Here is a 24,142-nt window from a genome sequence, read left to right as displayed (position 1 = left end):
CAAGATCTTACTATGTAGCTCAGGTAGCCTCAATCCTCCTGGCTCAGCCTCCAGATACTGGAATTATAGGCATGAGCCATCATACCCAGCTAAGCATCTTGCCTTTATATTGAAACAAATCCAAGACTTTAAAAAAAAAAAAGTGTTTTAAAATTTTAAGAATTACAAAAAAAAAAAAAAAATAGGAAAAGCATGCAGCTTTGTTCTGTGCCAGTGGAGGCCTGTTGGCCAGGGAGAAGCAGCAAAGAAGCTGGACAGCCTTCCCCAGTCCCTCATAAGCAACCAGAGGTCACACAGGCTGAGGTGACAGTAACTGAAGTAGGGAAGCAACCTGACATTTATGTTGTTTGATTGACTTTGCAAACCTGGGGCCAGTTAGTCTGAGCAACTATTTAGAGGATAACAACATGCAATATAGTAACAACTGTGGATTTCCTACTATCCTGTCACTGTTTTGTTTTGTTTCATTTTACTGTTCCATTTTACTCCTTTTTTAAAAAAAAATTTTTTTTTAATTTTTAAAAATTTTTCTGGGTGGGGCTGGGGGTTTAGCTCAGCGGCATAAGTACCTGCCTTGCAAGCAGGCAGTCGTGAGTTCGATCCCCGGTACCGATAAAAATAAAAAAGACAAAAAAAAAAAAAAAAAGACAGTACCTTGAAATTAATACTTATCTATAATAAATGAATAAGTAATTTGTGGTATACTCAGTCCAGGGGCTCATATCTAGTAAGAATAAAAAAACTTTTGTTACATGGAACAAACAGCGCTGAGTGAAGGAAGCCAGGCATAAGTGAGTTTGAATGACAGGATTAAATTCATAAACATCGATAGATAACACTGCATCAAGAGAGAAGCTGTCGGGGCTGGGGATTTAGCTCAGCGGCATAAGTGCCTGCCTTGCAAGCAGGTGGTCGTGAGTTTGGTTCCTGGTACTGATAAAAACCGAAAAAGGAAAAAAAAAAAAAAGAGAGAGAAGCTGTCCTTGGGAGCAGGGATAATGACTACAGGGGGGATGAGGTGACTGCTGGGGTGCTGGTCATGTTCTAGGGAACAGTTTCACCAGAGTGCTTCCTGTGGGAAATTCCAAAGGCTACATACACATGTGTTCCGCATGTTCCTCTCTGTGTGTTACGGATCAGTATAAAGTTTAAACAAAATAAAAAGGTCACAGTGCCAATGACTGGGACGTCTTACCTGGAAGTCTGAGCCAAGGTCTTTGGCCAGAATGATCTCCTTTGAAGCCCCCTGGGAGCCCAAGGCAGGCAGCGGTGGGAAGGGTTCTGGCTGCTCCTTGCCGGAGCTCCCAAGGACCGAGTCTGCTTTCCGGGTAAAGGTATTCAACTCCTGCTGGAGCACTCTGAGCCGCACCAAGATGGCATGGATGAGCTTGGTGTCTCTGGGGCCCTCACTGTTGTCAGGCGCCTCATGCAACCGGAAATCAGCACACTCTTTGTCCAGACAGAGTCGAAGGCCTGCCGAGAAGCCATTGGCATCAGCCACAAGGACATCGATGGCCTTACTGACCAGGATGGCCTGCTCCCTCAGGCCTGGCAGTACTTCAGCATCCCGGGCCCTACAGAGCCGGGCCGAGTGGGGCTCATGGGCTTCACCAAGGGGGGCAGGCACACACTGGGCAGAGTCCCCAGCCTCAGCGTCTGTCTCCAGCATGGGGCGCGTGCTGTGGCAGGAGGCAAGATCACAGCGCTGGAGGTTGGAGAGCAGCACACGATTCTCATACTGCAGCTTCTTGACCTTCCCACTAAGCTCACCGATCTGCAGCTTGGCTGCTGCCAACTCCTCCTGTGAGGGCTCACTGAGTACTGAGCAGCTGTCCTCTGATAGTGTCACGTCCAGTTCATGCTCAGAGCGGTACTTGGCCAGCTCGTTCAGCAACAGCTTGTTCTGGTCCTCAAGCTCAGCGGAGGAGCGTCTCAGCAACTCCGCCTCCTCCTCCACAAACTGCAGGTGTCTCCGCAGTTCCGCCAGGCTCTCCCCACACTCGCTGCCCCCCAGTACAGAGAAAGCCAGCCGGGCCTCAGGACCCCCACAGCCACTGCTGTGGTCCTTCATGTCATCCATCTCGGCCCTCAGGCCCCGGTTCTCCACCTCCAACTCCACGATGCGGCGGCTCAGCAAGTTGGCCTCCTCCTCCACTAGCTTCAGGTGCACCTTCAGCTCAGTCTCCCGAGAGTGTGGGGCATCTGCCAGCTCTTCAGCCGACAGGGCAGCATCCAGGTCACCGTAGAGTGAGCGGTACCTGAGCAGGTCCTCCTTCATGCTGTCATTTTCCTTGGCCAGCTTGGTGAGCTTCTTGCACATGAGAGCTGACTCTTCCTTTGCAAAATGCAGCTGGCACTTCAGGTCTGCGCTGTCCTCCTGAGGCCCAAAGGGCAGAGGGTCAGACACTAGCTAAGAAAGTTAGCACTGGCACAGTACCAGCAGCCATAGCACTTTGAGCACTAACTACACACTATGAACACGGGTGAACTAGATGCAACCCTCAAGGAGCTGGAGAGGGGGGCAGAGGAAGTAGGTAAGGGGACATTGATTTTTTTTTGAGATGGGCTCTCACTATGCATATCAGGCTGATCTTGAACTCGTTATGTAGCCCAAGATGATCTCAAACCCATAGCAGTCCTCCTGTTTCAGCCTCCCAAGCGCTGGGATGACAGCTATGTGCCACTGCATCCAGTTATTGTAGCAAGGATGGGACAGCACCCAAGGCCTGCAGTCTGAGAGCAGGTGACGTCTGTCGCTGCCGCCACTACCACCACTCTTTTATGTTTTAATGCACCCAGGCTTTGTGTATGCTATCACTGTGCTATATCCCTAGCCTCTTCTACCACCATCCTACTAGTTTTCCCATGTGAAAGATATAAAAATAATGCTCTTCTCAAGCAACCATGGAGAGGATTAAAAGAGATGATGTTTTGAAACTGCTCTGTATTCCGGCCCCCATTAGGACCACTAGCAGCTACTGCTATTCTGCTCCTCACCTGCCCAACATGCATTATTTTATCGAATTCTTATAGCAGGCCCACAAGATAGGGATAGATGAAGAAACTGAGGCCAGAAAGTTGAAGTGACTCAGCCCAATCATAAGGCAACTGAGTGGCAAAGCCAAGGTTCTGACTCTGGACCTTTGGATTTGGTCGTCTGGGAGGAGCCTAAACATGTAAGAACTCTGGGCTTGGGACTGGGGCTCATTGGCATGAGCGCTTACCCTGCAAGCACACAATCGTGATCCCCAGTACAAAAAAAAAAGAACCGTGGGCTCTGAGAGTGCTTCTGGGAATGCAATGAAGCCAAGGAACTGAACAAGAGGAGGACAGGGTAGAAGCTGAGCAGCCCTGGGGACTCCCTGGCCACATGTAGTTAGGCTGAGGCCTTCATGCTTCATGCTACAACCTGCCTGCAGGGCTCTCAGGCAGTACCTGCGCAGAAGGTTTCTTGTCTGTCTTCCCCAAGGAGCGGGTTCCTCTTTTCTTCAAGGAATGCTGGAGGGAGAAAAAACAGAAACAACAGTTCCCAAGGGTGACACACATCGGAAAAGCAGTCACAAGGCCTGGGGTCATCTTAAAGGGCTCAGCCAGCCATGTCTAGGTCTTTTTTTTTTTTTTTTAATTTGATTTAAAGAAAGACTAAACAAAACAGAAAATAGGTATAAATACATATGTTCAGAGGAAAAAAATAAACAGTAAGAAATCATTAGTTGATGTTTACATATTTTCATTTTACAAATAGTTGTTCAAGGTACAAAAATGGAACATGTAAAGTGGGAATTACAGCAGGACTGTAAACAGTTCTGTTCAACTGTCCAACAAAAATTTAGTAACATGGTTGTCAAGCCTATATACTTAAACATACATGCAGGTATCCATATCTTCATTTATGTTTAGATTAAACAAACTAAAGCAGGTTAAAATCATTTCTGAACAAAGAATAATAGTATTATTAGATTTTACATCATGATACTCCGTGATCAGCACTGGGTACTGTAGTGTCTTTTTTTTAAAATTTAATTTGAGAAAGACTAAACAAAACAGAAAATGGGTAGAAATAATACATAATTTCAAAGAAAAAAATAAACAGTAAGAAATCACTAGTTGATGATTACAGACTGTCTTCTTCCCAACAGTTACTCAAGATACTAAAGTGGAGCACATAAAGTGGGGATTCAAACAGTGAGACTGCAACCAGTTCTGTTCAACTATCCAACAAAAACTTAGAAATATGGTTATCAATCCTATAATGTCTAGGTCTTGATCTACACCCACTGATGAGCCAGAGGGGCCCTTGAGACCACCCAGTGGGCTGCAAAGAGGAACAGTCTAGAAGAACGTGAGGGGATGACTCTGAACGGGCCTGCTCAGGACTCCCCACCTCCCCGCCGCCCCTACCGATAATTCAGTTGGCCTGGACCAAGACTTCGAAACCCCAGTTTCTGTTCTTGCTTATCTTTCATTTGTCAGAGACTTCCTGAGCACTCATCATGGGCCAGGCAGTTAGGAACACTTAATGCATGCCAAGCACAGTCTGATGTAGAGGACACAGCAGTGAACAAGACGGGGACGGTTCCAGGGAAGATGTTGCAGTGTCCTGCCCTGACCCCTTCAGCCAAGATACTCATTTCCCCAGATAAAACCTCAAAGCCAAGGCGCCCTCCCAGCGATGCCCATAGGCTGATGGGAGCCTTTCTATCCAAGTCATGTACCCCCCTTGGTTGGAATCCATGTGCAAAGCGTGGTCCATGCTCCTGCCTCAGCGCCAAATACCACCCTCACTCCAGAGCTCCCTGTGGAACCAGTTAAAGCCATTGGTGTGACTCAGCTTCATCTTTTGCCTGAGCCCTTGATGAGGACAGAGTCACTTAGAGAAGATGACTCTTTTCCTAGACCTCAGAGGGACTCCTGTCCTCATGCAGCTGATACCTTATACGCACCTGAATTCAAAACAAATATTAATAAATAAAATGGACCTACATATAAAAATTACATAGCAGACTCAGAAATCATCACACAGACTGATGACAAATAAGATTTAAAAATCCTGAAGACTTACAGAGTGAAACTGATACATTTACTGAAGCAAATTCTACATGGAAAAAAAAAAACCACCCTAAAAGTATAAATAACGAACTGGGGGAGGTATTTTGCAATTTATAACACTGATAAAAGGTTGATACAGACTCAACAGACCAACAAACCTACAGGAAAATGGGCTAGAAACATGAAAAAGAGTTCTCAGAAAAATGCAAATGAATTTTAACTATAAGATGTCCAGCCTCACTCATGATAGAGAAATACGTGAAAACTACACCAAAGTATGTTTTCTAACATACCAGGTAGGCAAAAATCCAAATCACCTGACAGTACATTAACTGGTGAAGCTCTGAGAAAATAAGAATGCTTATTTATTGCTGGCGAGAATACAAAATGGCACAAGTGTATGGGAGGGAATTTGAGGAAATGCTACAATAATTATTAGTGAAGTTTTTCTGTTTAAAAAAAGTCACTCAACTAGATTTGTGATTCCACTGAACACTTCCTCCCAAGGGAGCACTGACTCATACTGCTTGTGAATGAAACCACACTTTGGTTGCTTTCAGTTTTCCAAGTTGGGCTTGCAGAACGGATTTCTAGATTTCTGAAAATGCTTCCACGATTAGATACACACTCACCCCAAACTTCACCTCTCTCTCCCCACCGTGGGAGGTGAGCTATCGATTTGACCCAAGGTTAGAGACACTGATCTAATCCAAGCCCCATTTGAAAGAAAGAAGAAGCAGGATTCATCCAAAGTCCCATAGCAAATCCATAGTCAATTTAAGACCAGATCTTTATCAAGTTCCAAACAGTCAGTTGGAAAAAAATGTGCCCCCCACATCCCCTAGGACCGCAGATTAAATCCAGGGAGTGCTGAGCTACATTCCCACTCCTTTTAACTGTTTTTGTTTGTTTTCTATATATTGGAGCAAGGTCTAAATTGCCCAAACTGACCTCAAAATTGCAACCATCCTGCCTCAACCTCCCAAGCAGCTGGGATTGCAAGCGTGCTATATCAAACCCAGCTGAAATCGCTTTGACAAGGGCCAGTGTTATGCTAACACCGTGGCTCTTACCCTGGGTTCATATCAGATTATTGGGGGGTATGCCCGGAAGATTCTGATCTAATTGGTCTGGGGTAGGTCTCAGGCATCTGGATTTAAAATAATTTCCCAGTTGGCTATGAAAATGCAAATCATACCAAGGAGAGGCGCTCCAGATAAACTCCTAGTCTGTCTTCCAGTTCAACCAGATCCTGGAGACCTTTTGGGATGCAAATGAGGCAGGAAGGCAAAGTCTATACTTCAGATGCTGCCAGGTGCCAGGAGCAGACAGCCAGCCTTTGAGAGGGCTGGCCTGGGATGTTTCAAAACAGGGAAGGAAAGGGGAATGGGGTGGGAGCTGGGGATACCAAGATGGAGGGCTGTGGGGGCAGTGGCAGGGCTCTAGGTCCAACATCAGCCTTTCAGAGATGGGCCTCCCTTGTCAACCTGAGACCCACATTCAAGAAGTGCAAATTAAAACAATGCCATTCCACCACACCCCAGAAAGAACAGCTATTATTAAGAAATCAACTAGTGCGACTGGGGATTTAGCTCAGCGGCATAAGCGCCTGCCTTGCAAGCAGGCAGTCGCGAGTTCGATCCCCGGTACCGATAAAAAAAGAAAAAGACAAAAAAAAGAAAGAAAGAAAGAAAGAAAGAAAGAAAGAAAGAAAGAAAGAAAGAAAGAAATCAACTAGTAACAAATGCTGGTGGGGCTGTGTGGAAAAAGGAACCCTTCTCCACTGTTAGTGGGAGTGTAGACTGGTGCAATCGCTGTGGAAATCAGTGTGGAGATTCCTCAAAAAACTAGGACTGGAAGTCCCATTTGACCCAGTTGTTCACTTTCTTGGTGTCTTCCTGAAAGAATGAAAAGCATCATACCACAGTGATATACGATCCATGTTTAGAGCAGCACAATTCGTAATAGCAAGATCTTAGAAACAGCCCAAATGCCCATCAACTGACAGATAAAGAAGATGTGATTTTTTTTATACAACGCCATAAAGAAGGATAAGCTAGAGACATTTCCAGCTAAATGGATGCACCTTGAGGCCATACTCTTAAATGAAATAAATCAGACACATATGTAAATACCACACTTTCTCTGGTATGAGAAAATGAAAGTGTAAATGAGAACTAAAATGTACAGTGGATATTGTGAAATAGGAAGAAAATGTTCAATTGGGGAGGAGAATTAGGGAGGGGGAAGGAAGGGGAAAGAAAAAGATGAGAAAAGAAGGAAAAACGGAAACAGCTTTTATAATATAAGGAGGGGAAAAGGGTTGAAGGGAGGGGAGGGAAATGGGGGAAAAAACAAGTTATATTGGGTATAGGCACAACGTCTCTATAATGTGATCATTATGTATACCTAAAATGTACCAATAAACTTAATTAGTTAGGAAAAAAAGAAAACCCTGAGACCTGCACACTGGATCTCCACAGATCCTTTCTCTCTCTGAAATCCCATTTTCTCACCTATAATACTGAGCTGCAGGTTAAACAACTAAAACCCCTGTATGTTATCCAGTTCTCTGAAGTGAAGTGATAAGGGCTAAGCCAGGGGACTCCAAAGGCACTGAGGAGCGTCTCACAGGAATCAGAGAGCAATGCACAGCAGCCAAAAGGACCGAGCGGTCAGGAGAGGTGCCCACATGTAAAGTCTCCAGAAATGCACAAAACTAACCCTACAACCCAAATAGACACACCCCCCCCCCGCCCGCTGAGGAACCAGATAAACAAAATGAGGTCTAGCCACACAACTGAAAATTGTTCAACCAGAGCTGGGTATGATGGTGCACACCTATAATCCCAGCACTTGGGAGACTGAGGCAGAAGGATCACCGTGAGTTTGAGGCTAACTCGGGCTACACGGTTCTTATGCTGCTGACCCATACATAGTGAGTTCAAGGCCATCTTGATCTATATAGCAAGATCCTGTTTCAAAAAAAAAAAAGAAGAAAAGAAAAGCGGAATTTAGTACTGACACATGCTACAGCAGCATGTTGGGAACACTGTGCAAAAGAACAAAGCTGGGTGCAGAGCACATGGTGCCATTTCCATGAAATGTCCAAAGGAGGCAAACCCACCAGGCAGGGAGTAGATTAATGACAGCAAGAGCCAAGGAAGGATGGAGCGGGAAATGAGAGGTTTCTTTTAGGGTTGACAAAGGTGTCCTGGAATGAGAGTGGTGATGGTTGCACAACTCTTTGAATGCACTAAGAACTATGGAACTGTGCACTTTAAAAGATAAACGGGCTGGGAGTTTAGCTCAGTGATGCTGCACCTGCCAAGCATGCATGAGGCCTATTACTGTAAAATAAAGAGAAAAAAGACAACCTCCATAAACTTCCCAATGTGTGAATTACATCTCTGTAGTAACTGTTACTAAACCTGACAGCCTTTATCATTAATACAGAAACACATGTGTGTTAGCACGCTTGTGGGGATAAAGAGTGCTACAGAGGAGGCTGGCACGTTGAAGACACTGGGCACTTGCACTTTTCCCCACCACTTTAGTTTTTATGTTATTTTTTATTTTTGAGAGAAAGATGGGGAACATAGTCTTCTAGAGTTTTTCTTTTAAAAAAATTTTTAATGGTATGTGTGGGTCAGGGATACAGCAGCATAAGCACCTGCCTGGTAAGTGCAAGGACCCAAGTTCAATACCACAGTGTGTGTGTGGTATTGGGGATTGAACCTGGGGCCTTTGTACTGAGCTACATCCTCAATTCTTTTTATTTTGAGACAGGGTCTCAGTAAGTTGGCCAGCCTGGACTGGAACTTGGGATCCTCTTGCCTGAACGTCCTAGAGTGCTGGAATCTCAGGCATACAATACTGTATCCAACTACAACATTTTATTTTATTTTTTTCCAACTTCAAAATTTAAAAAAAAAAAATCAATTAAAACACAACAATACATTTTCACTGTAAAAAAAAAAAAATGTACACTGAGCAGATAAAGTGCCCCTTTTTGAAGCCTCTGGGTCCTAACCTCCCTGAGGGCACTGTGAAAAGCCCATAGGAAGCTTCTTTTAGACTCTGGCTCTGTGTTTAAAGATACTGAAATACAGGGTGCTGTTTTGGACTTTCCTTTTTATGCTTATTTGATTCTGTGATCCTTGATTTTATAATAAGCACTTAGGCAGAGGAAAACAAAACATCTAGTATTTTAAAAAAAGTCTCCATCCATGCTATGTGATCCTGCACATTACAGAAACAGTGTACACAATACAACTCAATCTTTATTTAAAAACAAAAAACAAGAGTGTGCACTGTCTGAGCACAGAGAAGAGACCCGGAGAGACAAAAAGCAAACCGTTAATCGTGGGTGAGACAGAGAAGCAGAATGAGGGAGGTGATAGGGATGGCTTTCTCCTTTTATGTATGGTTTTACTGGTTCTATCACTTTTGAGTAGACGTCCAGTTCAGAGCACGACAAGGAACAGCAGGAGCCCAGCCCCAGCTCTCCTGCCCCGAGGCAGCCAATGTAACCAGAGCTGCTGGTTACTTTCCGGAAAGGTATGCCAGGCATGCATTTATGTGCTTCTGTAATGAGACTTTTGCTTCTTTGAGTTTATATTACTTATTTGACGTAAAAATTACATTTATACACATACATTAAAATACATTAATATGTAGGCAAAGAAAAACTTATTGGAAATACAATTTGCCACTCAAATAGACATTCCCTCCGAATACTGGATTCTAGGTGAGTTTACTTCCTTCCAGCTTGCTGTACTTTCTAATCTTTCCCAGCTAAGCATGTACCACCACCTGTTGGGGGAAAACAAAGTCATAACTTGTTTTTTAAATGTTCTTTCCCCAGGAGTCACTGAACACTACTGAGGCAGTGGAGAGGTGCAGGAAGGTGAGGGGTTTGAACCTCACCCCCAAGGGATACGGTGGGAAAGGAGAGGCCAAGTAGGGCTCTTGGGGCCCAGGGGCTCGGTCATTTGGCCTTAGACCTGGCCCTCCCCCACCACATCAAAGCTGGCTGGGCTGCCATGTGGCTGTGCCCGCTCTGGAGGGAAAACAAGGCAGGCTCAGAGAACACAGACCTCCCTCCCCTCTGCAGGCAGCAGCTGGCCAGGCGGCTGGGGCTATGCACCCTTTGAGGGAGCCAAGGCCTGTTAGAGTCCCTTTGTGGAATCCCTGAGGGCAGATGTTCTGGCCCTGGGCCCCTGGAAGGCAGGATGGCACAGGGAAGGACCCAGGCCAACAGGCAGCAAGACCTTCCTTCCCCACCTGCTGGCAACTCACAAAGCCACCTTCAAGCAGCCGGGGTGGCACCTTTGAGCAACCCTGGTCTGACCAGTGTTACTGAACCCTAAGCTTTCTTGTCCCCAGAAGCCCTGAGCTGCCTGAGCTGTTCTGAGGGGCTCTCTGTCCATCACAGCACCTTCTATGCTGCTGCCATGACTCAGAGGCCAACCTTCAGAGGACCAAAGTGAGCCTGCTGTCAAAACAGCTAGGCAAATTTTCACCAAATGGGTCTGTATGGGTGTGCACACAGAAAGGTCTCCCTGAAAAGTTTGTAGTGTGCAAACGGATTCCAGGAGGGACTCAGTATGGGAGTGGCCTTCAAAGACTGAGGCTTTCTTCCAGAATCGCTGAAAAGCCAGGCAAGACAGGCTTTGTGGCTCCTGGGTAAGGGACCACCTTAGGGAGGGCGTAGCCAAAGAGCCCCAAATCAAATGTCACTGTGAAAATGGGACAGTGCCAACTGCAGGCAATGGTTTGCAACATAGCTGCTCCTCCCACAGCAAAAGGCAGCTCAACACAGACAGCTCTTCTTGGGCGGCAGGGCAGCAGAAACATATTGATTTAACTAGGCAAAGGCTCCTCCAGGTCCACAGCCAGCACGGTGGTTGTGATGGTAACAATGACAATATGCTCTGTTCTGTATTGAACAAGCCATTCTGATTCTATACTGAGCACTTTCCCTGCTTGCTCCATTTCATCCTCACAAACACCTCTGAGAGTAAGAATAAATATTCCCATCTTATAAATAAACAGAAACATGGAACACTTGTATGATTTGCTCAAGGTAACAACCACTTGCAAGTAAATGGCAAAGCCAGGATTCCCACCTGGGCCTGTGTGGTTCTGAGTCTGGGTTTATACCCTGCAGCACACAGATCAGGGCTAAGCTATAGTAGAAGACAGCAGAACTAGAACTGGAACCCCCGGAGTCAGGCACCATGGTCAGTACTATTCCTATGCCATGGGGTGGGAAATCTGGATGAGAGACGTATGCTAGACAAAAACATGCAAAGGTCCTAGAAAACTCCCCCAGAAGGGCCAGGGATTTAGCTCAGTGGCTCAAGTCCTTGCCTGTGAGAGGTCATGAGTTTGATCCCCAATACCAACAAAAAAAAAAAAAAAAAAAAAAAAAAAAAGAAAGAGGTGTAGAATCTTGGGTTTAAGTCCTACCTTTGTCTTCCCTCAGCCCCACTAATATATGGCAATTCTACTCCTAGATACATACCCAAGAGAACTGAAAACCCATATTCTTAGAAACTTGAATGTGAAAATTCATGGCACCATTATTTACAATAGCACCAAAGTGGAAACATTCCAGACGTCCATCAACTGACGACAAACAAGTATGATATAGTCTATCCACACAATGGATTATTATTCAGTCATGAAAACTAATGAGGATCTGAAACAGGGTTCAACATGGACAGCTAAACCCTGAAAGCTTTGTGCTAAGTAAAAGAAGCCTGTCACCCAAGATTACATGTTGCATGATTCCATTTGAATGAAATGTCCAGAACAGACAAACACAGTCAGAAAGTGGTTTAGCGGTTGCCAGGAGCTGGAGGGATATGGGAGCAGGAAGTGATTTCCAACAGTTATGAGATTACATTTGAGGCAAATGAAATGTTCAGGAATTAGATTATGGTGATACTTGCTCAATATCACAAATATACTAAGAAAAAAAGAAAAGAAAACCCTTGAATGCACTTTAAAATGGTGAACTGTATAGTCTGTGAATTAAATTAAATTTAAAAACGCCCAAGTGTCTGAGGATATAGTCAGTGGTAGACCATTTGCCTAACATGCGTAAGTCCTTTGGGTTCAACCCCCAGTATCACACACACACACAAAAAGCCAAGTAAAGATTAGAACTGACACAGTGGAAACCCCAGCCTCATGTGTGTGGGCACAGTGGAGAGAGCAGTGCCTGGTACAAGTTAAAGTTCAGACACAGCAGCTGTGTTCCAGATCACATCAACATGGACCCTGGCTTTCTGCCCAAAATAGCAGGATGGGGAACGAGACTGGACAGGAGAGGCTGGTGTTGGTTCTTGAGCAGCAGCCCAGCTGGGCCACAGTGTCACCGCAGAGCTCCGTGAGGGCATGCTGCCTCCCTTCCAGCTTGCCAAGAGCTGTCTCCATGGTAACCACATCAGCTCAGGCCTGGGGCTCCCGTTCCCTGTTGGGTGACAGCATCACCTCAGCAACCTGTCAGGATAGCAAAGGCAGATCTCCATGATAGGATTGCAGCTCTGGCAGAAGAACTGCTGAAGGACCCTGGTTTCCAAGGAAACCATGTCAGGAAAGAGAGGGAGGAGGAGAGGACAAACAGTGAATAAACACAGGCTCCAGCCTCCTGCACATGATTCTAAGACGCCATGGCTGTATCAGAAGGGTTAGACTAGCCGCCTTCACATCTAAAGGAGAGTGAACCAGGGTTTCTTCAGCATCTGCTCAGTGCCAGGCTCCAACAGGGCTCTTACAGTTAAAATTTTAAATTCCAATGCCAAGTACATTTCCTTCTTCCCTTTTCTTTTCTTTTTTTGTACCAGGGATCAAAACCATGACTTCATGTTTGCCAAGCAGGCATTTACACCTCTGAGCTAAAGCCCAGCCCTTTTTTTTTTTTCTGAGACAGGGTCTCACCATATAGTCCAGACTGGCCTTGAACTCACTTCTGAAGCCCACCTGGCCTTGAACTCATGATGATCCTCCTGCCTCCAGCTCCCTCATGGTGGGATTACACCACCACATCTGGCCTTCCTTCTTTTCAGTACTGGGGATCGAACCCAGGACCCAACTCTCTTTTATGTCAAGATCCGGTCTCCTAAGTCACTTAATTGCCCATCCTGGGTTTGAACTTTTAATCCTCCTGCCACAGCCTCTCAGAGTGCTGGAATCACAGGCATGCACCACTATGCTCATCTTTTCTGTTTTTGAAATGAAGTTTGCTGCCCAGGCTGGCCTTGAGTTCCTGGGCTCAAGCAATCCTCTTATTTTAGTCTTCCCAGTAGATTGGATGAGAGGCACACTATGCTTGCCTAAGTATCATCTTCTTATTAAAAAAAACTTCTAACCTGGTCTGGGGTGTAGCTCCATGACTAAGCATACCCAAAGATCCTAGATTCAATTCCTAGTACTACAAAAAGTGAAAAACAGAATTAGGGCGTGGTGGCTCATGCCTGTAATCCCAGCACTCGGGAGGCTGAGGTGGCAGGATTGTTGCGAGTTCGAGACCAGCCTAGACTACAAAGTGAGCTCAGGGCCAGCCTGAACTGCATAGCAAGACCCCGTCTCAAAAAAGAGAAGAAAAAAAAAAAACAAACAAACCAGAATTAATGGACTAAGAAGAAGCAAAAGCTGCCAGATGTGGTGGTGCATGCCATGTAAGCTCAGCACTGGGGAGGCTGAGGTAGTGGGATTGCTGAGAGTTAGAGACCAACATGGGCTACATAGTGAGTTCAAAGCCAGCTGAACAACATAGCAAGACCCTGTCTAAAAAAAACAAAACAGGGACTAGGAATTTAGCTCAGCAGCAAAAGCGCCTGCCTTGCAAGCAGGCAGTCATGAGTTCGATCCCCAGTATCGATAAAAAAGAAAAAGACAAAAAAAAAAAAAAAAAAAAAACTGAAGTCATTTTCTCTTTTCCTCTATCAATTTTAATTCCTCAACCAGACTTCTGCTGTGCATTCACACGCAAACACACATGACTCAAAACCATTCTGCACATATGGCTTTTCAAAATAACCAGTAAGGGGGCTGGAGATTTAGCTCGGTGGCATAAGCACCTGCCTTGCAAGCAGGCAGTCGTCAGTTCGATCCCCAGTACCGATAAAAAGGAAAAAGACCAAAACAAAACAAAACAAAATAACCAGTAAAATAATAACATAGTGAGTACAGTTCCGTAACTTCCTTCTCTTAATAATGTTCCTCAGGGGCTGGAGATACAACTCAGTGGCAAAACACCTGCCTGGCAAGCATGAGGTCCTGAGTTCAATTCCCAGTACCAAAAAATAAAAATAAAAATAAGTAGTAATGTTCAGAACGTATTTTCTTTTTTAACATGGAACAGAATATATAATACAATATAAATTTTACCATTGTAGCCATTTTTTCTTTTGGTAATTTGTTACATCAAATTTAACAACTTTAACCTTCTTGGTTGTTATTGCTGTTTTTAGTTCTGGAGATTGAACCCAGGGTCCTGCATACATTAAGTACATGCTTTTGCATCCCCAGACTGAACCATTTTTAAGTATCTAGCTTACTGGCCATAAGTACACTCACACTTTGCAACCATAACCACTATCTGTCTCCAAAAACTTTTTATTTTATAACTCCAAATTGAAAGAAAGTCCTCACTCCCTGCAGCCCTGAAAGTCTCTATTTTATTTGTCTGTACAAATTTAACTACTCTACTTACCTCCTAGAGGTGGAGTCAGTATTTGTACTTTTCTGCCTAGTTTATTTCACTTAGCCTAATGTTTTCAAGTCTTATCCATACTTCTTTCATTCTTCAAAGTAATCAATCGTCCACTGTAGGCAAAACCACACTTCGTTTATTCATCCAGCTGCTGATGGACATTGGGTTGCTTCTCTCTTTCGGTATTCTGAATAATGCTACTACGGATAGGGGTACAGCTGTCTCTTCAAGTCTTTGCTTTCAATTTAGGCTAAAAACCTAGAACTAGAACTCTATGTTTAATTTTATGGCTAATTTTATGTTGAATTTTTGAGGCACTGCCATACTACTTCATTCTTTTTAACTTTTCCTTTTGTGTGCAGGAGACTGAACCTCGGGACTAAAAACACGCTCTAGTTGGGCAAGTATAGTCTCAGACGGTCAGAAGGCTGAAGCAGGAGGCCACCTGAACCCTGCCAAGGCCAGCGGACATAAAGACACTGGCAAAAGCAAAATAGAACAAAAACTGAAAGCCTCATAAGCAAGCTCTGTACCACCGGGCTGTACCCCCAGCCTCTCTGATTATGCAATCTTATTAAAGATCCAAACAGCTTCACAAGTTGAGTACTATTATTATCCTGACATCACAGAGGACGAAAGACTTGAGGAGGAAAAGCAGCTTCAGCTCCACTAAGGAAAGCTGTGTAAATTCACCAAGCTATTCTTCTCTGGGTCTCAGTTTCCCCACCCATACAAGAGGAACAGGCTAAAAGAAAAAAAGAGGAACAGGCTGAACCCCAAGGTACTTTCTAAAACTGTCTTCCAGGAAGGAGAGTTGAAGGGAGGAGAGGGGAATAGGAAGAAAAGAATGAAGACATATTATATTCCCTATGATGAATGTGATCAATATGTATAACAATTATGTACTAATAAAAAATGCTAAAAAGTAAAATAAAAATAGAACTGTTCCCCTTTTCACCATCAAGGGTGGCAGCAATACTGTCTGTTTGAAGGAGGGCAGGAGACACTGGCACCAACACACCCAGTGGGAAGGGCAGTGAGGCCTGCTCTGTTCTCAGAGCTTTGCACCCCTGTCTTGGGCTGCTGTCATATGTGCCCTCAACAAACCTACCGTACTGAGTGTGCCCCAGAAGAATGTACAAGCCTAGAATACCCCTAAGCAGCCAATCAGCCTAGCTGAGCTGTGCCTCTGGGGCACAGATCCTGGACTCCAGGCTTTAAAGGGCACTCTGGACTTGAGGACAAGCCTCCCTCTCTCAGGAGCTATTGAAGATGACCCAGCAAGCATGATGTAGACATCACACAGTAGAGGACAGGGTATGCCAGGAGGAGGATCTGGTGTGAGCAAGGATGGTGCCTGAGGTCGCATTCAGGAAGCATCTGGTACCCAGAAGCATGCCAGAAACCCAGGTCCAGCACTCATCCCACAGCCAGTGGCAGTGCCTGAAAGTTTCAAGGGTTTCTCCACACTATCCCAGTTGGCTCTCACAATGACTAGGGCACTACTGCCCATTTCACAGGTTAGGAAACTGAGGCACAAAGGAAAGAACCTTATGCAGGGCACTGTTTCATGTGTTTTCCGCAAATCCTCCAGAGGCTGAGGTTCTTTGATGGGTGACTGACTCATGCTTATTTAGCTCCTTGAGGACAGGACTAGGTGCATTTCGTTCACTGCTGGATCCTTACTGACCAGTAGAGTATACACACCAGGTGCTCAGGAAATGCACGCCGGAGGAAGGACGGGATGAACAGCCTGCTGCCGGGCACACTCTCACCTCTCTCGGCCGTTCTAGCTCTGTCTGCAGCACCTGCTTGGCCAGCTCGGTCTCGATGAGCCGCTGCCGAAGCTCCTCGTTCTCTTCTTCTAGTCGTGCCCGCTTCTTCTCCACCACCTCGAGCTCCTTGTGCAGCCGCATGGAGATGTCCTTGGAGACCTGGGCCGGGGTGAGGGTGAGGAGGGTGTGAACGGGCCGGAGGGAACCAGCTCAGATGACAACCCCACATAGCAATCGCACTGACTGTCCCTGCAGAGCAGGGAGGCAGTTCCTAGGGCTTCTCCACACTTCCCAATTGGCCCCACAATAACTAGGAGGCTTAGGAGGCAGGCAGGCTATTTTACCACACCTGTTAGTAAATGAGGAAACTGACACACAGAGGGACTCCCAAACTCACCAAGAGTCATGCTTCTAGGAGGCCACACACCTAAAACCCAAATTCAGGCACTGCATGCTCCCAAAAGCTATAATGGTCCTGTCTGTTCTTAGGAAGAGCTGCTTATTTGCTTGGGGCTTTTAATGCTTCCTAGGACCTGGCCTAGCCACTCCTGGGTCCATCCTCACAAGAGCCTATCATGGGGCCGGAGTGCATCTTCAGGAAGGGCATGAGCTGAGGAAGCCCAGACAGAGCAAGATGGGTGGTGCACAACCCAGGGCGAGTCACTTCCCAGCTCTGAGACTCTGGTCCCTCAGTTGGGAATGAGCACAGCAGTAACAGGACCGACAGGAGGCTCGAATCATGTGTGCACATGAAGCCTCGGCTTGGTGCCTGCCACACTTAGTGCCACGTGAGCAAGGGCTGCCACTCCGAAAAGCTGATGTCCAGAGAGGGGCATTGACTTGCTGGAGGTCACAGTGACCCTGAGGCCTGTTTCCAACTGTCTGGGATGTAGAACATGCCCGAAATGACAAAAGTTGGGCAGGTGTCCAAGCCATCCCTCTTGACAGAGCTGACAGAGCTCAGTCCCAGTATTAGCTCCACGCCTCTGCAGCAAAAGCACCCAATTCCAGGAAGACGCCCTCTTTCCTGTCGCCTGCTGGCTGGGTGTGATAGGCCAGGGAGGTGATCAAGGGGAAGAACAAAGACTTTTGAGTTGTAAAATTTCAACCAGTCTTCATTGCTAGGCAGCTATTTGTTAGATAACCTACAGGTTCCTGTTCCCATTTTACTGACAGGGAAACTGAGGCTCAGGATAGAAGTAACTTGCTCAGGGTCAGACATAGCAAGTGGGAGCTGAGCTTAGGAGTTTGGCTGAGGAGTGAGTCAGCATAACTGGGGCTCCTCCAGGGGCATTAAGGCTTGGGCAACAGGACTCACGTATGGGGCAAACAGCCCAGCACCCTATGCCTGCCAGTATCGGAAATGACTGTGGTACCTCCTCTCTGCCAGAAGGGAAGAGGGCCCTCCCCAGCTCTGCCTTCTGCCTAGGCCCAAACCCAGCACAGCACAGACCCCTTGGCAGTGTGCAAGGCAGGCCAGGAAAAACAGCAACCAGAAAGGAAACCAGCCACTACTCCTCCCCCCACCCCACTGCCCAGTGTCCCCTCTGTCCCCAAAGATCATCTTGGGCTTCTGGCCCAGGAGCTCCTTCACAGCATCTCTGGGTCATCAAACCTTCCTCATCCTAAAGTGGGGTTAACAATCCATCAGTGTTGGAACAGGGATTTGCAAAGGGAAAACCAGATTTAAGCCTGGATGCATTAACAGTGGGCTGTGTGACCTGAGACAAATGTTTAATATCTGAGGTCAGTCTGGCCAGTGGTGAAAGGAGATAGGATGCCGTGATGATAATGCTTAGGTGGGCAGCTGGAATACAGGATGCACTCAAAAATATAAGTTTTTTTTTTTTAAATAATTAATGTTTTTCAATGAATTATAAAAGTTGAGTTAATTTCAGTTTCATGAACTTGGCTGACTCATTTTTGATTATGTGAAATACTTAGGAACTATGCAGAGTGGCTGAAAGGCCACAAGTTCAAGGTGGCATGAATACCAGGATTTTTAATGAGCTGCCAAGATTACTGCTTTGGCTGGGTGCCATGGTGGATGCCTGTAACTATTCAAGAGGGGGCAGGAGGATCATGAGCTCAAGGCCAGGTCTGGGCAATGTAGTAAGACTCCACCTTCAAAAAATTACTGGCTTAGCTATGTGTTCATTTTATCCACCTTACCCCAAGTCTAGGACTTATGCTAGACATGCTCAACCCTACACTCCTGGCTATAACCCCCAGTTCAAGGCTATTAGGTCACCTAGGAAGCCTCTGTCCCGATCCCATTTCATTCACTCATTCGTCTTTGGCAGCAGGGACAGAAATGATGAGGGAAAGAAATCAAGGCTCCAAACCATGCATGGAAGTGCCCACTCATATCTCGGTGTTCCAATAAATGCTCACTGGATAAACAAACAAGTCTCAGCTCCAACAAAGGAAAGCGAAGGAACGGGAGTGACTCAATGCAGATGGGGAGCAGCCCTTGCCCTCCACTGTCCTCTCCCAAACTCGCTCCCACCAGGACTGGCTCCGCCCTACCAAGGGCACTACCCCACCTCCACCACTGTCACCACTTGGGGAGGCTACCAGGTCCCCACCAAGAAATAATGATCCAAGTAAACTCCTTCGTGCCCTTTCCATAGAATTGTGTCACCTTGTGCCCCACATCCCCAGGGCTATGCAGTCAAGAAAGGCCGCCTGGGCAGCTTCTAGAATTCCCACTTGGACAAGAGTCCATGGCACCAAGCCCTATAGTGCCATGTCCCCCATGGAAGCCAACGGGAGCAAAGAGCACCCCTGCTGCCAAACCGGGGAGCAGGAAGCAGTAGCCTGGGCTGTTCTTTCCCCTCCCCAATCCTCAGTGGTCCTGGATCCTGAACCTTCCAAGGTGATGTACACAAGAACCAGCTAGCATTTCCCATGTGCTCTTTCATTGTCAATAAACCTCTTTCATTGTCAATAAACCACCTCAAGCACTTTGATTATTATCTCCATGCTGAGGCGCAGAAAGGAAAGGTCATTTGACCAAGGTCACATAGTTAGGAAACTACCAAACCAACATTTAAAATCCAGTGGGTCATCTATAAAATCTTGCTCTCAATCTGAGCCTGCTACAGGAACAAAGCTAGAAGACACATCAGATTACTATAAAAATTCTAATAAGTACCAAGAGTGGGTTTATTATGTCAAGTACGTGAAGGGCCCTAGGCATTTGTCTCCTTTGACTCTCTCAGCTACCCCCCAAAGTAGCAGTCCTGAGATACCAGGGGAGGGGAGGCAGCTGCAGCTTCCGGAAACCAGGGCAAATCCCCAAAGCACAAACAAATGCGCTCAGCCATGAGGTCACTGTTTACAGTGCCCAGTCCAGCTTCTGCCAAACACTACCTACTGGTCCCCAGGTCCTGAGCACACTGACTCCTGGTCCTCAGGTTTCAAGATGTTCCCCACTCTGACCCTTAAGGAGAGGGATGGGAACTACTGCTATGGAACATCCCCTGGGCAGCCAGCATTCTGGGCTGTGTGTCACTGAATTGTCCCCAAAACCCCAGGAAAGTGAGAATGTGATCTCATTTTATAGATGAACACTGAGGTGCAAAGAAGTGGCTGGCAGCCTGCATGGGTCACCCAGGAATTAAATCCAAAGCTAGAACATATTCTCCAACGCTGGTATCCTAGAAAGGAAACATGATACTGACAGGGAGCCTCCCTGACCAGGGCCATCTAATCCTTGCAGGAGATGCCAGGGAAGTCAGCGTTCCAAGGACTTCTAAAAAGGCCCTGGAACATCCTGAATCCTGGGAGAAGGGTGGGGGCCAGAGGTGGCCAGTTCAGGCAGAGGCCAGAGGATGAGCTCAACGCTGCAGCTGCAGGGTGGGCAGAGGGAGGAGGGGAGGGGGAAAGGCTGATGCTGATTGGCTAGTTCAAATTTCAACAGAAGGGGCCGCCCCTCCGCCCCACTCCAGAGAACCACTCCCTTACACACACACACACACACACACACACACACACAGACACCCCACCACTCACCAGCTGCTCTCGCCCCGCCCCTCAGGAAGGCTGAGCCAGCCACAGCAAGGGCTTCAGCCTGTCCTCCACCCCTCTTCTCCATCTCTCTTCAGTCTGACTTTGTGTGTCCCTCCTAGAACTCCTCAGCAACCCAGGCCCACACTTTGTCTGAGTTCAGCTCAACTGTGACCCCACCAACCCATTCTCCCCTCAACCACCCTCTCCCCTGACTTCGCTACTACTCTTCCTGCCCAGCCCTGTGCTTGGATTTTTTTTTCCCAGATAGCATGTCTGTTGCCAAGGCTGGCCTTGAATTCTTGGGCTCAACGGATGCCACAGCCACAGAGCCCAGAAGTGCTTGGAACCTAAGCATTTTAACAGTCAGCTACCCTGGGAGCTGCCCTGCCCTGGCAGAGAGAGGTGCTGTTTGGCCTTGGAGCCTTGTCCTTTCTGTGGTCAGTTTCCTCCTGTGTGACCCCACCGTGCACAGTCAAGACAACAGAGGGTGCAAACCCTGAATGGGGTAGGCCCTTGGCTCTGCCCCGTCAGGAACTAGCTCTCATGGCCCTTAAATAACATATTCTACTTCTGGACCTCAAATTTGCCAGTGCTTTCTAGCATGAGATGGGGGGTGGGGTCCGTCTGCTCGGAATCTGTGTGTGTGCTAATTCCCCACCTAACCGCCCTGCTGCTCCCTCACGGAGGCCATCTCTCTGGAGCTTCTCTCCATTCCCCCAGCACATACCCACTTTTCCCAGGCCTGAGCTTAGAAGTCATCCTTGCAAGATTTCTTAGACCTCCAGGTTTTGCCAGGGGCCCCTAGCCACAGCCCCTAAAACCCTCACTGGGCTGAGTTCTGAAAGAAGCAGGGTGGGCTGGGGTCCCCAAGTTCCCAGCCTCCAGATCGAGGCTTTCATACACAGGCAGGGTGAGCTTCACACCTGTAGGCCCCACCTGCTAGTTCACCCACCCCTCCCCTGCTTCCCAAGAGCAGTGGGCCACACACTGAGGTTTGGGACACTGAGGGGTCTGAGTGACACATGCAGCGACTCTGACAGGTACTTCCGATGTCTGAATCTTGTTTGGAAAACGGACATAATAATAACAGCTAAGGTTTTTGGTGCTTATGGTGGTATTTTATCTATCTCACTTCATTTTCATAGACTCCTGGGAGGTAGGAGTTAAAATATACGTAACATGCTCAAAGTCACAAACCTAGGCATATCACAGCAAAGACCTGAGCCAACCTGACCCAACTTCAAATCTTCAGTCTCTCCCTAGCAGTATAAGAAACTGCCATAGAATTGCATTAGGACACAGGAACCCAACACCATGGGTACATGGCTGATACCAGGTAAACAGTAGTTGCTATTAGTAGAATTCACATTATGGTATCACTTTCAAGTACCCCTGGCAAAAGGCCTATTGGTTCATCAGGGATCCCCACTTAGCAGATGGGGAAACTAAGGCTCATGGCCCCAGCCCCAACAAGGGCACCAGTGAAGGTGAGGGAGGCCCAAGGGCTCACCTTGACATCCTGCTCCAGACCACGGATGAGCTCGCCATCCACCTGGCCAGTCTGGGCAGCACGGAGGCTGCGGCGCTCAGCTTTGCGAAGCCGGTACTGTAGAATACGGCAGGTCTTGCTGGCCTGGTCCAGTTGCTGCCGCAGCTCCTGCAACTGGTACACATCCTCCTCCATGTAGACATCCCTCATCTCTAGCATCTCAGCCCGAAGCTCCTCAATCTCATCCTGTGGAAAAGAAAGTAGTTACATCACTGGGTCCTATGGTACAGGCCAGGTGCCTGAGTGCCTGCCACACCCAATGCTGAGCCCGCACAGAGGGTCCTGGATGTAGCAGGCTGAATAACAGATGGTCATACCCACTTTCACAACTGTGACTGTGTCACTTCACACTGCAAAAGGGACTTCGCAGACATGACTGAGTTAAGGGCCTTGCCAGAAGATTATATGGACTTATAAGAAAGTGTTTAAAAAACGATTTTTACTGTAAAAAAGACACATTGCTATAATTCTCCTCTCTTCAAACACACTGAAGCTATCACTCTTGCCAATTTCTGAAAGTTACAGAAGTCCTTTTTCATGAATGTCTTTATGAATTATGATTTTAAAAACACAATGAATGCTACTGCTGAGTGCCATCCAAAGGACAGGCAGACCTGTAAAAACATTATGCTGTGTCTTCATTCACTTTATTTATTGGATCTGGTGCCATGAGACCTCTGGCTCTACCCCAAAGTCAAAACAACCATGAAAAGTGAACGTTTTAAATCAATTCAGGACATCAAGGCAGCCATGACAAAGCAACTAAAGACACTCAGGAAAGAACGTCCAGAACGGCTTCGGAGAGTGGCAAGAGCAATGGCGTAAGGCATTTGAAGCAAAGGCAACTATTTTGCCGGGGGGGTTAATGACATTGTGCTCTTTGGTATAATGAATTTTTAAAAATGTAAACACATTTCTCCATGTTGGATTCTGTGGGTGGGTCCAATGTAATCACAAAGATCCTCATAAGAGGAAGGCACGTGAGAGGAGGCCACATGAGCGTGGAAGCTAAGGAAGTGGAATCTGCGCAGATGGAGGAAGGGCCACGAGCTAATGACTGCAGGCTGCCTCCAGAAGCTGGAAAGCAGGGCAAGGAAATTCGCCAAGAGCCTTCATAAGGAATAAAGTCACCAGCCCTTGATTCTCAAATTTCTAACTCCCAGAACTGGAAGGTAACCTGTAGGGAGGCCGCTGTTAATCAATGGTTTGGATCTGAAATGTCACCCAAATGCCATGAATTAAAGATTTGGTCACTGTAGCCTATGGTTCCACTGGAAGTTGGCAGAACCTTCAGGAAGAGGGGCCCAGTGGCAGTCAGGTCACTGAGGGGTGTGCCCTTGAAGGGGAGATTGGGATAATGGCCTCTCCGGAGCCCCTCTTTTCCCTTCCTAACCATTATGAAGTGAGCAGCCTCCGAAGCTACAATGTCTTGCTTTGCCACAAGCTCAGTGATGGATTTAAGCAACAGACCAAAACTGTAAACCAAATAAATCTTTCCTTTTAACTTTATTCTCTCAGATATCCCGTCACAGTGATCAACAGCCGACTCACACAGCTACTCAATTTGTGATTAGTTATACCAGCAGTAGGAAAACGAATGCACACTCCACAATGACGAGTGCTATGTACTAGGTCCTGTGCTAAGCACAGGAATATGGAGGGACAGTTGGAAAGCAGCCCTTCTAAGTCTTCTGACCTGAGACTCACTGGGCAAACACACAAGAAATAAAAAAATAAAAATAAAAAGTCCAGATACTGTTAAGTGCCACAGAAGAAGCAAAAATAAAATTAAAGACATAGCAGTATGGGTAACATGAAGGAGTGACCGGAAGGAACTATGCTGGGGGACATGTCACAGAGCCCACCTCTAAAGAGGGAGCGTGTAAGTGAGGCACGAAGAAACAGCCATGCAGAGAGAGCCAGGAAGAGACTATTACAGGCAAAGAGAACAGTGTGTGCAAGGGCTCAGAGGCAGGAAAGAACTCAGTAAGCTGAGATACACACAGCGAGGACGCCAAGGCAGCCACG

At 46.7% G+C, this 24,142-nt stretch overlaps 1 protein-coding gene across 3 annotated transcripts in view; it reads right to left on the bottom strand.

Moving 5' to 3' along the window:
• The window catches only part of Mtcl2 (microtubule crosslinking factor 2), a 70,109-nt gene that overhangs the window by 28,266 nt on the left and 17,701 nt on the right, over positions 1-24,142 (bottom strand). For all 3 annotated transcript variants that reach the window (XR_010047398.1, XM_063248386.1, XM_063248385.1), the window contains exons 2-5: positions 22,076-22,300; positions 16,552-16,710; positions 3,436-3,498; positions 1,196-2,377 (exon numbers count right to left, since the gene is read on the bottom strand). Coding sequence is in view for 2 of the 3 variants with exons in the window: in XM_063248386.1 (XP_063104456.1) it covers positions 1,196-2,377; positions 3,436-3,498; positions 16,552-16,710; positions 22,076-22,300 (1,629 nt within the window). In the remaining variant the exon portion in view is untranslated. The remainder of the gene's footprint in view (positions 1-1,195; positions 2,378-3,435; positions 3,499-16,551; positions 16,711-22,075; positions 22,301-24,142) is intronic.

Source organism: Cavia porcellus, unplaced genomic scaffold (assembly GCF_034190915.1).
Source record: "Cavia porcellus strain 051 isolate PalLab524CR breed Dunkin Hartley unplaced genomic scaffold, mCavPor4.1 scaffold_5, whole genome shotgun sequence".
NCBI lineage: Eukaryota > Metazoa > Chordata > Mammalia > Rodentia > Caviidae > Cavia > Cavia porcellus.
The sequence above is the reverse complement of the archived record's forward strand: the minus strand, read 5'-3'. Positions and strand labels throughout refer to the sequence as shown.